Raw genomic sequence first — 14,974 nt, 5'->3', positions numbered from 1 at the left:
CCACTGTGAGACAGACTGGAGGACTGGAGGGGGGTTGCGGTTTGGTACAGTTTGACTGAATCAGCGTGCACATGAGTCTGTGTTTGTGTGTGTGTGTGTGTGTGTGTGTGTGTGTGTGTGTGTGTGTGTGTGTGTGTGTGTGTGTGTGTGTATATGTGTGTGTGTAGGGTGTCTTGGCAGACCTGTGGTTTTGCCTTTATGCCTCTGATTAAATAAGGGACCCATGACTCACTTCTTTTTTCTTTTTTAACCAGACAATGCACACACTCACACAAATACACAAAAAGAAAAAACACACACACATTCACATAGGCATCAGGCAGGGAGTCCAAACAAGTAGCTATGTGGCTACAAAAAAAACACGTTTTACTTATTATTCAGCCGTAAATATTCTCCAATCTTGGAGTTTTCATATTTGTGGCTGATGATAGTTGGGCAGTACAAATTGTAAGACAGCAAGGCTGCAAGGAAGAGAGATAAAAAAACAACAAGGGACTATTCAAATAGTCAGAAAGTGGTTTTATATGAACAGTTTGGTAGATTTAAAGCACTCTCATATCTGTCTGTTAAATATAACACAAATGCAGGCAGGCAGTTCATTTATCTGGGCATAAAAACTGGAAACTGGGAAACAGCTGGCCCGACTACCAGCACCTCTAATTAACACATTATATATATTATGTTTAATCTGGGGGGGTTTGTGCCAGACGACTCCCTGGCTGGGACAAGTTGCCAGTTGGCAAGCGGAGGCTCTGGGTTTCACTCACAGTTTGCAGTCATTATGCTAAGCTGAGCTAACTGGCGGGTGGCTTTAGCTTTAATACAATCCAACGCTCAGTCAGAAAGCAAATAAGTGTATTTCCCAAGATTTCAAACTCTTCTTTTAAACAATAAATTCATAAACAATTCTGTTAAATGCAATAGACATGTTTTTTTTTTGCAAGGGATACACATCCTACAATTGGATGATTCATCAATGGCAAGACAGCAAAATGAAAACAGAGAAAGAGATGGAATCAGAGCTGTGACAAGAGCCACTAAAGGTAGAGAGAAAGGGCATCCGGGTCGGTTTAGCTGAGGTAGAAAACATTCATGGGATATCCCTGAAAGAAAAGTGCACTTTACTACGACCACATTTTAACCCGAAACATGTTAACACTTAACAAATGTCTCTCTTTTGCTTCAAACCCCCTGTTTCCTTTCACTCTACCTCTCCGCTAATTCTTTCAACATGTGCCATGTTACCATTTTAGTTGTCAGCATGTCTCGACATGCCACTAAGACAAATCCCTGGACATTTTATTGTATTTGTGAATGAAATGATTTCGCTTTTTTCTTTACCTTAAACTTTTTAAAATCTCCCCCTCAGAATATATAACTCTCCAGCTTTTTATTTTCTTCCATTTCACCAATCCGATTAATTGTTTAACCGTTACCTTTATATTACAATTACACGTGTACATGTTGGGTGAAAACATTGAAATGTTCATGTTTGTATGGTATGGTACTTTGTGTATTCAAAGTGGACCGCAAAATGCAGAAAATTGTAACAATTTCTTACATGTACACTGTTGCTTTAACCCTTGTGCTACAAACTGACACTGTAGTAGCTGATGATATTCGTCTTGTAACTTTGCCTCTGTATCAACACTTGCAAGCTAGCTAGTAGCTCCGCTGCGAGAGAACTTTGTGTAAATAAGCAACTATCTCAAAGAATTTACGTGACTTTGTGCCAAGCAGCACTTCTCTTTTGCTTGTATCTGTAATCTTAGAGACAAGGGACATTCAAAAGAGCAATTCCAGAAACTAGAACCATACAGACATTTATCAAAACTTGGTTAAGACTGCATCACCTGAAAGTTTTTTTTTTTTTTTGCAAATAACCCAAGTTAAAAATGTTAAGTGTCAGCTATACTATGAGGGAGTTTGTGGCCATTTAAGACCTTTTAAAAATTCCCCTCTGTTTTTCCTCTTCATACACACAGCTGTGACCGGCCTCCCGTCACACCGATCTACCAACAAGTCCAAGTCGTCCAAGGTTCACCAGATTACTAAGAGGCCTCCCTGTCTCTCCTCCCCTCTCCCATCATGCGTCTCCTCGCCACCCTCGTCCTTTTGCTGCTCCTCAGGTCAGCTGAGCCCCGGAGAGGCCCTCGGTCAGGGGCTGTGGAGAGGGGCGCAGCTGGGGGCCGCGTACGGGGCAGAGGCAGAGCCGGAGTGATGCGACGCCAAACTCAGGAGTGTAAGGAATACGTGGAGGCAGGGGACAAGTACCTGGACTGTCAGGACAGGCAGCTGACCACCGTGATGCAGCACTGGCCCAAAGATATTCACCACCTGCTCTTGGCAAGAAATAAGATTCAGGTTTGTCCAGACTATTAAAGATTCAAGACATAAATGGACTGCAGCAGGTGATCTAAGACCCAACTAACAATAATAAAGTGTCTCGCACAGCTTTGTGCAACAAATGCATCACTATTCTGTGCGTTAGCGTCTCAAGCCTCTTACTCTGACGCTAAACCCTACCAGCTTGTTGATACCATGAGCATCTGTGCACCATTTATTTGGCTCCGGGATCAAAGACAGACTTTTCTGCTACGTATTTGTGTGTAGATGTTTGCATGTCTGAGTGAGCACACAGGATGTGTGTCAGAGGTGTTGAGAGGAATAAAACAAAAAAGCTTTGCCTGCAAAGTCATAAATAAAGACGAGTGACTTACAAAGAACAGTGAAAATGAGTATAATTAAGCTTTATTTTCAAGTTCAAAGAGTTGGCTTGTCATGAATGAGTAGTGAGGGAAAGAATGAACAAAGTGGATTTTAGTTAATTTTTAGCTGAATGTTTGGAATGTTTGGATTCTGCATAGAATTATAAAACATTTAAATGTATTCTTTAAAACTGCAATTTGATTATCTAAACCCAATCTTTGCAGATTGTATTTAACACTTCAGATTTATACGGATCAAATAACTTGAAGGTTTCGCTTATAGTGACGAATGCAGAGAAATACCCGACCCGCCATATTTTCAGGCTCAGTGGGCAGCTGCCCAGCGCAGAAGAAGTGAGCGAATAGCTGGTGAACATAGTGGAACATCTAGCAGCTAAAGAGCTGAATAGTAAATATCTCGTCCGTCTATGAGTCTGACAAAGCTCTGCTTGAGACAGACATACACAAACACCAACAGTTTACGTCTCTCCCTTTAGGTTTTAAGGGGCAACATGTTCTCCCAGTTCACCCAGCTGAAGAGCCTGGACCTCCAGCAGAACCACATCTCCATGGTGGAGGACGGAGCGTTCATTGGCCTCTCCAAGCTCCGAACCCTGCTCCTCCAGCACAACAGACTGAAAACAGCCACCGAGGAGGTCCTGCTCCCTCTCACCCGCCTCACCTACCTCCGTCTCTACGACAACCCCTGGAGCTGCCGCTGCTCATTGGACAGCCTGGTCAGGACCCTGCAGGTGCCCAGCAATCGCAACCTCGGCAACTACGGCAAGTGTGTGGAGCCACAGTCGCTGAGTGGCCAGAAGCTGAGGAAGCTGAACGTGGACTTGTTGTGTGTGGACGACAGCCAGGTGGACAGGAGGCCCGGGGGCGGAGATGGGGGGCGACCGAAGCCTCCGCCGATCAAAGTGAAGACGGAGGCCACATCCATGTGCCACACCTACATGTTCCCCAAACCTCTGCTGGACTGCAGCAACAAAGGTGAGACTGTCAAGTTCTGTATCCCTGTGACTTCACTGTGTCATGTCCTGTTTATAATTGTTTGAAACTGAATTCAGCCAAAGCAATCATTATGCTGGTTGATTATAAAAAAGGAAACATGTGCACTGTGTCCACAGAAAAGGGTTAACTTGAAACAAACTAACTCTGAGGGGTGGCGTAAACTCACCTAAAGAATCAGGACCGTTCATTTGCAGCCAAACCCAAATCATTCATTGTGTGTCATTGTGTGTTTAGCTGAAATATATCAATAACAAATAGACTGTCCTGGCAGAAGAGTACCTTGTATGAAAGGTACTTTTGTTAATTTGCTCAGCACTCTCCAGTGTCGAGTCCTTCTTGCTTATTCAGTGAAATTGGGCTCAGGAATTAGTTTACTGTCTAATGTTTTGGTTCCACTGAGGCTGAGCGAGCAGAGATGCGTTTGTTTTATCAGGTTTGCCACCCGGGGGGCCGTCTGTTCTTCATTAGGAGGGAGGGAGCAGGCTGGTCGTAGTCTGTTCTGTCAAACTAAAAGCTTGCATTTTCAAGCATGGACCATCATTTTCCATTTTAGCCTAAATTGGTTGACATCAGCCTTCCTGCTGTGATTGCGTTGCATTGTTTAGCCTTCCGATGAGCTGCATTGCGGAGTGTTTGTGTTCTTGTTGCGGTCGGTCTGTTGCGGTGTTCAACACCATCTCTTTTTGTATTGTATTCTAATTTGAATCATGCATACATTAACTTTCTGCAGATTTGTGTCCTCCAAGACATTTTAGAAGGCAGTAATTACCACCAGCATCATACCCTGTTTGTGTTTCCAGTTTTAATGAGTCAGCATGTCTAGAATGCTGCAGAAATATGGAAACAGGCAGGCATCAGTGCAAATATAGGGAGGAGAGATGGAGCAAAGGGAAAGCGAGGGCTTCTTTCAGCTCTTCCAGTTTTCACATCTGGTTCTCTCTCTGTGTGTAAAAACGACACCATGAGGTTGCAATCATCGACGCTGTAACTTCTCCAGTGCTCCATAAAAACTGTGTCAGTGTTGCTTTTCACGAATGACAATTTCTGAATTTTTGCGCAGATCACTTTTTGTTACTTTTGTGTGGGCTCTTTATTCTTGGTTGCTCTCTCATCTTCTCCCTTTCATCTGTTTTCTCTGTGTCGTCTTCTTCTTCTTCCACCCCAAATGGCGTCCGCTGTCAGCGCACTGAACTGAACGATTGTCTGTGTCTATGTTTCAAGGCCAAGTGAGCTCCCAGATTGAAATTTAGAATTGAACGCATCTATAAATGGAGAGCCTTTCACAGAAAGAAATCTTTCACAGAGCATGGCGAAGCCAAAAGCACACAAAGCAACGCCTGTGTTGTGTAAATGCTGAAGGAAGGCTTTTTAACATATTTCCCTTTTTTCTTTTTCTACAGTAAAACTTTTGAATCAATTCTTTATCTGAAGCACAGATAAGGTTTCTCTGTTTTTCTCCCATCCATCTCTCCAGATCTCTTCTTCTTTTCGTGTGCTTCATAATAAATCTCTACATCCTGCCTCCTACACCATGCCCCACCATGAAAGTGATATGTGAATGTGTGAATGTTGCCTAATATGCTACAGCTGTTGTGCATGACATTCAATACGTTGTCTCTGTGCGTTTGATTCGCAAAGGACACACATAAAGTATAGTTATACTGTGAGCTGATGCCAGTTGAGCTTTGGAATCTCTTCATTTTGTTGTTTTCACTGCGCTGCCATCCAGAACCAATGTTTTCTAAAATCTAATAACAGGTATAGATTACATCATTACACATTGTGTTGTCTCCCGTCTGAGCACTTAACAGACGCTGGCAGAGTTTGGTATGCTGTGGAATAATATAGCAAACATTGGCTTCACTACTGATATCCAAATGCATATTGAATTGCATTCTTTCAGTAAACTTTCCTTTTTTTGATCATTTCTGTAGACCCCCTGTCTCTCTCAGATTAGTTGCATGACTGTGACATTTTTATGCATTTTGCCTCCAAGTTCCCATTAATCTAGTTCTCCTCTCCTGGGATAAAATGTGCCCTCTGGAGTAGTTTTGCAAAGAAACAAAAAGTCATGTCCACAGTCAGTTCATCCTACCAAAATGCACTGTGTTTGTCCTTCAGGTCCAACAAACTTACTGAATATATTACCTTCCTAATATCGGATTTTTAATAAATCTTTATCAACATGGTTTGCATTCATATTTACTAGGTTGCATGCGGATACCTTTAATTTGTGTAAAGATTGTGGTATTTTCATTACAGCTGTACTTTCAAGAATATGCATTATGTGGGTACAATATATTTTGACACAGGCTACAAGACACAGACACAAAATCTGCTGATAATTTTGACCTGTTTTGTCCAACCTTGCAACTTTTAATTTCATTGCAAGATTGGCACTTTTAAAAGTAAATTAGCTGCTGTTTGACTGTAACATAGTGCAATAATAATACATGAGGAATTAGTCAAGTATCATCAGAATGGTCAAAAACAAATAAGGAGGTAAACATGAGTGTGTGGAGGTGGAACCAACTTCCTTTTCTTTCATATAGGCAAGAATTATAAAACCCAGAGCAGAGTGGAAACTTACTCTGCTCTCTTTCTCCAAACCCTATATTTTCCCTTTTCCATCTCTTTCTCCCCATTTCCCTTACGCTGGTTTGAAGGCTTTCTCTCTGAGGTGAGCCACAGCAGATTTCAGGCTCCATATTATTCTCACTGGAGGTCAATGCTCCACAAAGATATACGAGTATATACGAGTTCTTAAGGCTGTTTCTCAAAGATTGAACGTGGACTTCAGAGTACTCTGTGGCAATATCAAAACATGCCTTCAAATGACTTCTGTTTAAGCCCCTTTTATACAGCGGACAAATTGAGAACTCCCAGTATCTAAATTGTAGAAGTGAAGCCACTATAGCTAATTTGTATGTCGTATTTTTTATTATACACCACTTAGGTCTAAAATATGAAACATAAATGTCCCCATTTGATATATTGTGCCAGAGTAAGCTTAAAGATACTTTTCATAGACATCTATAGACCCTGGCTAGCTTGAAGCTAACTTACAGTGCAGGTAATGTCCGCATAAAAAGTAACATTAGCATAAATAAAAATAAAATAAGAATAAAAAAGTAGCAGAAAAACACACACCATGTATTGAATTACTGAACAAAGTACCTTTTGGGGTATTTTATTAGTTAGAAAGTAGATTATGAGCCAGATGAGTTTTAATTTAACCACATGTTCTTATTTATATTCTCATAGAGCTTTTAGTCAGGTTATTTATTCCGAACACATCTCATGATGTTGCTCAGAAACCTACACGGTGGTGTTGATTGTTTTGGCCAAATTCTAGACTTTGCCTTTAAGACTGTGCTCATGAGGTCACGACATCATTGGTTTCAGAAGAAACATAAATCCTCCATATAAACTTCAGGCCATTTGAGTAGGCAGCAGTAAAGTGACTCATATATATATATATGGTGACTTGGCTGCTTTCCCAGTCACACAAACGCCCAGGAGCACAATTTTATGTCAGGCTCTCCCTGGACCACCTGGGTCACAGACAGCGGGCAGTTAGTCAGCAGAAAAAGAAAAAAAAAGAATCTACCATGGTGCCATTGGATCATGAGGCAGAAAGCATGAATGAGAAAGAGGACAGCATCAAACATCACTCTCTACTAACAGCAGGATTTAGCTGCAGACTCTGCCAGGCGCCAAGACGCTTTCCTACAATAGCTTGAATGTCCTGTCGACACTCGGAACTGCACAGTTATGAAACTGAATATAAGGTTCAGAGTTTCCGAGAGAAATGTTTCACCCTGCGGTGAAAAGGTCACTGACACATTGTGAAAACTCAACATGGAAATCCCACTGGAACCAATTGTTATGATATTGTTGACGGCAAGTTGGCAATTACCTCCAGGACGGATATACCTTGGATGAAAATAAATTGATTATATTTTGATTATTGTGTTATTCCCGAGTAACTATTGTCATGGTGACATGGAGCAAAAAGAGGCAACTAGATGTACTCAGCCCTGGGCAAGACAGGTCCTGGATTGATTTATCCGGGTTTGCAGAAAGGAGGGTATAGGCCTATACATGTTTTGCTTGTTTGTTACTCTTTTAACAAAGATGTAACTTCTTGTGCAGCCAAACAAGTCTGTTTACGTTTGCTCAAGTTTTCAAGTGGCTGTCATACATGATCGTTTAAAGTCTAATATGGAAGCCTGTTCTGTTCTGTTCTTTTGTCCCTGTGAGTTAAAGGCAATAAACATCTTTTAAAATTGTAGCATGACTCTCAAGACCATCAGGGAGGACATAGGCACTAATCTGGTTGTTGTAATCGTGATGTCTTATAAACAGAGTTGTCAGCATGTTTAGAAACGGCTTCACCTCTGCCTCTATATTTTGTCTGAATGGTGAAAGAGAGTTATGTGTATTACATGAAGCCCAAACATAACAGCATGCAAAATCTATGTAACAGAACATTCTTAATATGTCACACAGATGAAATATTGAATGTGAACTTATTCAGTGCTACTTAATGCAACAAATCTAGTGGCTAAAAAACACATGGGGTGTGTAGCCAAACCACAAAAAGTCACAGCACAATGCACAGTTGACCCCAGAGTATATTATGTCAGCGCAGTAAAAAATGAACTGCTTCCTTTTCTACTGTCTAAACAGCAGGAAACAATATTGCAACACCTGCTCCAAGCGGAATCATTATTTATGCTTGCTATAAATTTAACCTTTGGAAAAACTTTGATTTAGTTTTATAGACTGTATGATAAAGAAAAGACATTCAACCCACACCCTCCAGAGCAGGATATGTAGATTAATGTTCTGCACTTTTACTAAATCATGGAAATAGTTCAGCTCTATCGGTTCAAACTATGTAAATACTGCTGTGCATTTACTGCAATACTTAATCCCTGTGTTTTACTACTGCACGGCCCACAGAACTAATAATGGAACCTCCATAGGATGTTTTGGCGAATGACCAACTAAATTACTGCAGGAAGTCACTCAAACCTGTCACTTTAACATAAAGCAGGCGCTATAATTGAGACTCCATAATGTAAATGAAATATAATAGGCAACTGTCCAATCAGACGAGACAAGCAGAGAGTTTCTCAGGTCGTAGCAAAGCATGAATCCTAGAGGGACAGATGTTCACATGTGCCCTGAAATAATAACTTCAGCAGATTCAGTAAAAAAAAAAAAAAATCCAGTCCAAACCCATTTATGAATAAATTACTTTCACGTTTCCTGACGTGTTCTCTCTCTTTCTCCCCCTATCTGTGTGTTTATCCATTCAGCAGTCTGCAGAGGGACAGATGTTATAGGAAACAGTTTCTCCATTAAAAATCCCAAGATACCCATACGCTCCTGATAAAACATCTAACTTCCTGAAAACATTTGGCTCCAGGAAGTAATGCAAAAAGAGTTAAAACAGACATGCAAGATGGCTAATCAAGATAAGGCGAAAGATAATCTTTCCGTCTTTGGTTCAGCATATCAAGAAAATGGGCCCCACTGGTCACAGACACCACTTATCTCGTCTAAACCTACTGTTTCTACTTAATACACCGTGTGAGAGATTATCCTCATTCTCTGTGAAACACAGAAGACCACAGACGTATCCCTCTTGGACAGAGAGGATCTGTTTTGGCTCCAAGATTTCTCACAAGGTAGCCCAGGAATTTGAGTCTGAATGCCAGCAGTTTTCTAATCTGAAAATGCTGCTTGGACAGAGTTGCAGGCATGTACACCTAAGGCAGGGTGGGATTCCCTTTAGACTTCAAGGACTGATAACTTGTGGGAAGTCTGTTCTTGCCTTCGTAAATGTCTCAGCCTGCTGCACACTCATCAGCCATCACTGCATCACATCACTGAGCAATAATAATTACATTTCCTTAGTGCATTGGCTACATCCGTGTGCATGCTGTAGAAGTGTGTCCTCTGTGCGCGTGCGATTATATTTTCTTAATCAGTTATGATTTATGGGACAATGCCTCCATTGATAAATAACAACAACATCTGTGGCGGTAAAGCGTCTGCATAAAGACTGCAACATCTGCTCTGTAAAAAGGGCCACTAAGCATTCTTCTGAGACGATCATACAGTCTGTGTAAATACATATATGCCGGAAACTAGTCCAAATGCATGTGTACGCATGAATGCTCAGCCACACACATATCTACAAAATAGAGCAGTGATTTTATATAAAGATCAACATTGTTTAATTATATCTTAGTTAGTATTCGCCGCCGAAACATAATCCTTTTTCCTCTCATCTGCATCCTCTTTGCAAACTGCTTAAACAACAATCAACCATGTTCATTTTGATGATACTAGGTTGCCGGGGCCTCCTACTCAGTTTAAAACAGAATTGCATCATGATTGGCATGGCAGACGTGACCTCCAATTTAGATAATTTGCATATTTTTACAGGTGAAAAAAAGTGTAAAGACCGTCAAGAAGCAATTCAAAATCCATTGAAATGCCTGTTTTCTTTTACTTTTACTGCTTCTCCCAACTGCCAGAACTTGTGCAATTGGAGTCTTGACACAAACCTGGATCTATTCATTGTCTGCACCTCCAAATAATCTATAGATTCAAGCTTCAGCTCTGTTGTTTCTAGCTTTGGGACAAAACGTGTTGATAGTGATATATATTTATTCTAACCATCCCAACATTGTCGGGAAATGTGTTCCAGTGTCTGATTTAAATCTGCAGAACAGATCTGTTATCGAAATGGGAATGTGTGGGAATCACTGTTTCATACATTAGAGTCCTCAACAACACTCTTACTGGGATGGGGGGGGGGGGGGGGGGGGATGTGCGTGTGAGGATGGAAACACTGAAAGAGCGTGGAAACTCTCTCCCCCCCTGGCACATAAGTGAAATATTGTTATACATGCTGTCACACTCGACTCCATCCATCTTGAAACGGTTAAATGTTGCATACAACCCACACAACATCTTGAAAATGTATAATGATGCTGACAGATTTCCAGCTCTCCTGCTGATTCTGGAGCTTTGTATGCCGAGTTCATCGGCCTCAATCCTGTAAACCTAGCAGCAGGAATACAGGAATTCATCTTTATCGTTACAAATATGCACTCTGTCGTTCCAGCCCCTTCCACAGTTACAGAAATGATGTTTCTCTGTCTTTCCTTCTTTGCAGATTTGAACAACATCCCGTCTGAACTGCCATCTGACATAGTGAAGATGGATCTGTCCAAAAACACCATCAAACATCTCAGGCCCAAACAGTTCCTGCTGTCCAAAGACCTCAAGCTGCTCAACCTTAGCAGCAACAGCCTGCACCATTTAGATACAGGTAAAACAACTGCCACACACACACACACACACACCTGAGCACATACATCTGGGCACTTCAGTGCATTATGCCACGGCCACGTAGATACTTGATTGGCTGGCAGGTGTTCATTAAAGTCATAGAACAAGATCCAATGACATAGTTCCTGCCAAAAGTTAAACTACCTTTTTACCTGTACATCTGTGGCTGCTACATTACAACTCTGATGAAAGCGACCCAACCATGGGATAAACTAGTGGTTACCAACGTGGTGATCGACACTACAACAAGGGGTCGCAAGATAAATCTGACACACAGACAAAGTAGAAGAACACACAGAATTTTGGTAATCTTTTACTCTCATATATTTTCCTTAGAATTACTGGACTTTACATCTTCGTGCTTCTAAAAATTATTCAAATAGGACAAAGTAAAAAAAATCCCTCTTTGGTTGAACCACTCCTCACATTTTGACATATGCTACTGTTGATGAGGGCTGAAGATAGACTCTTCTTTGTCAATAGCCAAAGAGGTTAGGACCCAATGAAGACAATGATGAAAATAATGGCACAAACAACAAAAATGGCCCATTTTAAAACCACTGAATAACTAAATAGAGATCAAGGAAAGGTTGAGGAAAATTCAACGGGGAAAGAAAAGATAATTTACTGTCCAAAAGATCAATTTTACTGCAGTCAAATATGCTCTGAATAGCAATTCTGCCTCAGTACAAGTTGCATTATAAAAGTGCAGACTCATTACTCTCTCCAGGCTAATGATGTCTGGGTTTATGTCTTCCTGCCCGGGAGGGAAATCCTTTGCAAAACCTTGTAGTTGTCTTTATTAGACTGCAACACATGTAAACAATCTACTGCAGCTAGCCCCAGTGTGTCCAAGGCTGAATTGGAAACTAATGATTTTTAAATGAATGATGTGTTGTGACACATGGTTACAATCATAGTTGCTCCTTCTAATCATTTACACATTTGGAGTAAAATAAAATATTTTGAATACATTTTAAGAGGTTGTTTGCCATGCCTTTACATTCATGTTTTTTTCTCTCACTCTGGTCACACTCTGGCTCTGGCACAACGGGGTTATTACAAAGAAATGCACAATTATTTGCATTCATCTTTCCTTGTTGGTTTTGGACGATGTTTGTGCCAGATTGCTGTGGTTTTTCCTTGAAGGACTAACCCCGAAAAAAAACAAAAAAACAATTTAGACAGTCACAGGAGAGTACCGTATATTTGAAGGTCAATTTAGTGTGACATTTTATAAATTGTCGTAATGTGGGGGCCCCACCCATCTGTAGCTCCAAACTCTGCAAAATAAATAAAAAATCGTAACACTCTTCAAGCCATTGTAGAAGATCCTGCTTGCTTGCCTCCCCTTTGTGTTATTGTAATTTAAGCAACAACATAGCAGCAGCCAATTATGTAATTGTGGGACTTATGAAACAGTGATATCTGTAGTTATGGTGACCAGAGACTTTGAAATTGTGTTTATTTGTTATGGAAAGTTGCTGTCCACATCAGACCAGAGTGAGGCAAGCCTGGGGGGTAAATCCCTAATTCATCACTCCTGCTAAAGCTGGACGAGGGCCGTGTTTTTGTGCAAAGAAAGTTAAAGCTTGTGCATTGAAGCTGGAAAAATAGATGACAGGCTTTAAAGCTTTATCCTCAGTGGATGTTATGATGTATGGTTCCGCGATCCGTGTGGGAGAGCTGATTAAAATACTTGGAGATTAGGGTGTTATTTAGAGCTCTTTGCTTGCAATTTTTCCGGGACAAAAAGTCGTCAGTGGTTTTAAAAGATGGTGAGATAAGGATGCTTTGAAAAGAAGTACAGATGGAGAGAACAATCATGCAATCACGCAAAGGGAAGTGTGGTCATTAAAGGAATAGTTTTTCTCATGGATGGTGGACTTACACTACTATTGATGCTCAAGGGTCTCTTACTAAAAGGGAGGAAAAAATACATGCAAACTGCGACTGAATATGTTCTACAGAGAATGTTGCTTCTATGTTTTAGTGCATGGGAAAATACCAGGAAAGTATACCACACTGGGCTTCCTGTGGCCATAGTGGTTTAAAAAGCAATTAACAGGAGAGTCATGAGCCTCATGAGTCGAGAGATAAGACAGGAAAGGCTCAACAAGGGCTCCATCCCTCCTCCTTACTCTCCTATAGTTCCATCTATCTGTGTCATCTTTATGATGAATGACGACAATGCAGTAACAGTAACTTACAATGATTGAAAATGCATTTCGTAAAGATTATCGTCCCCAGCGTCTGTTTTTCATTTTCTTTCATCCCTCTGTCTCAGGGATGTCTTTATCCTCTCTATATTACATATGTTCCACACATTCTCCACTTTTTTCCTCCTCCTCCTCCTCTCATTTTCCTCCCCTCCTCTCTTCCGCTCAGTTAAGTTCAAAGCTATAGGCCCAGGGCTAGTGGTCAGCATGAAACAATCTCCACTGTCCCATTTTTACACAGACTGATAACAATGTCTGGAACCTTCTGCGGACGTCAACAGTCACCTTTTTAACTCAAGTTATAAGAGTCAGATATTTCCCTTCAGGGGTTGGTGGACACCAATTACAGAGTGAAGAAGAGAGTGAATATTGGGCTTACATTTGCCAGGTGGCCAGGAGGTGAATAGTAATGTTGCACCGTGTCTTTAGGATGTGTACCTTCTTAGCATCCAAGCAGCAGTATGAGATGCCAACTTATTTTGCTCAACTTTTTTTCCTCTCCCAGCTGCATTTGCAGGCCTGCTGTACCTCCAAGAGCTCGACCTGTCCAATAACAGCCTCCCTTACTTTGAGTATGGCGTACTGGAGGACCTCTACTTCCTACGGAAGCTCTCGCTGGAGAACAACCCCTGGATCTGTGACTACAACATCCACTACCTGATCTACTGGCTCAAGCACCACCCCGGCGTTTTCTACACCGGCCTGTTCTGCTCCGAGCCGCAGGAGTTCAGGGGCTGGCGCGTCGAGGATTACGTCAAGACCTACAACGGGGAATGTCCCATTGATAAACAAACTGGAGGGATAGGTACGGGACAGGGAGGACAGGGGGGGGCGGAGAACGATGCACAGGAGGGGGCGGGGGAGACGGATGAGGTGCAGGGTGATCACCTGCCTCAGCCTCTGCAACAGAAAAAGCCCAAAAGGTTTGAGATCATCAGGCTGAGTTAGAATGGTGGTGGATCAGACTGGTGTGGTTTAGTATAGAGGTCAAAGGAGTGTTGGATTAAAATGCAGGTCTGCGGAGAGGCTGACAAATGGATTAATAAAAGGTAGACTCAGTTTGATGTTTGGATAAACAATGTGACCAGTAATAGTACAATCTGCAATGATATAAATAATTATTTTCCATCTTGTTTGGATAAGAGAAAAACTGATTTGGGGGTCATTAAATAATTAATACAGATTATTCATTTCAATGCCGTATTGCTAAATTGACCTTTAAACAAAGGTTTGGGAGCTTTTGTTATTTCTTTTTGCAGAGCATTCCCAACCCAGTCTGTATCAGATCTAATAACCTCCACAAAGACGTCTCTTTGAATTCCCTACACAATGAACTGCAGGTGCATTTTCTCTGTTACAGTCATTTTATTATTGAGTTCAGATAATCTTTTCATTTTATTCATAAAAAGCAGTTTTTTTGGTCTTTTTTGTGTTTATTGATGTACGACGTTGTCTACCTGTTTTCTGGAAATAAAATTGTGTTTATTTTTTCTGAAAATTTGTTTAGACAGACGATGATGGAAGGTAAAAGTGTAGGGAGACGTAACGAACTTGTTGTCCCGCACTGCCATCAGTTAACCACCAAATAAGACAAGATGCAGATGTATGATGTCATACAGTAACTCTGTTTTAATGGAGGTCATATGAGTTTCCAGA

The 14,974-nt window shown here is 41.2% G+C and overlaps 1 protein-coding gene across 1 annotated transcript; it reads left to right on the top strand.

The window, feature by feature from the left end:
- Positions 1-1,384: 1,384 nt before the first annotated feature.
- On the top strand, positions 1,385-14,266 carry lrrc17 (leucine rich repeat containing 17). The gene is made up of 4 exons (XM_076111789.1): positions 1,385-2,364; positions 3,206-3,704; positions 10,924-11,079; positions 13,824-14,266. Exons 1-4 carry the CDS (start codon positions 2,089-2,091, stop codon positions 14,264-14,266), a joined length of 1,374 nt encoding a protein of 457 aa, XP_075967904.1. The 5' UTR covers positions 1,385-2,088.
- The last annotated feature ends 708 nt before the right edge of the window (positions 14,267-14,974 follow it).

Source organism: Anarhichas minor, unplaced genomic scaffold (genome assembly GCF_050575085.1).
Source record: "Anarhichas minor isolate MPS153535 unplaced genomic scaffold, ASM5057508v1 ptg000045l, whole genome shotgun sequence".
NCBI classification, from domain to species: Eukaryota; Metazoa; Chordata; class Actinopteri; order Perciformes; family Anarhichadidae; genus Anarhichas; species Anarhichas minor.
This window is presented reverse-complemented; position numbering and strand designations above follow the sequence as displayed.

Excerpts from the sequence above, each read along its gene's own strand:
- lrrc17 (XM_076111789.1), top strand. The coding sequence starts at position 2,089 with ATGCGTCTCCTCGCCACCCTCGTCCTTTTGCTGCTCCTCAGGTCAGCT. Across the intron at positions 2,365-3,205 it reads TGGCAAGAAATAAGATTCAG|GTTTTAAGGGGCAACATGTT; the intron begins GTTTGTCCAGAC and ends CTCTCCCTTTAG. Across the intron at positions 3,705-10,923 it reads GCTGGACTGCAGCAACAAAG|ATTTGAACAACATCCCGTCT; the intron begins GTGAGACTGTCA and ends CCTTCTTTGCAG.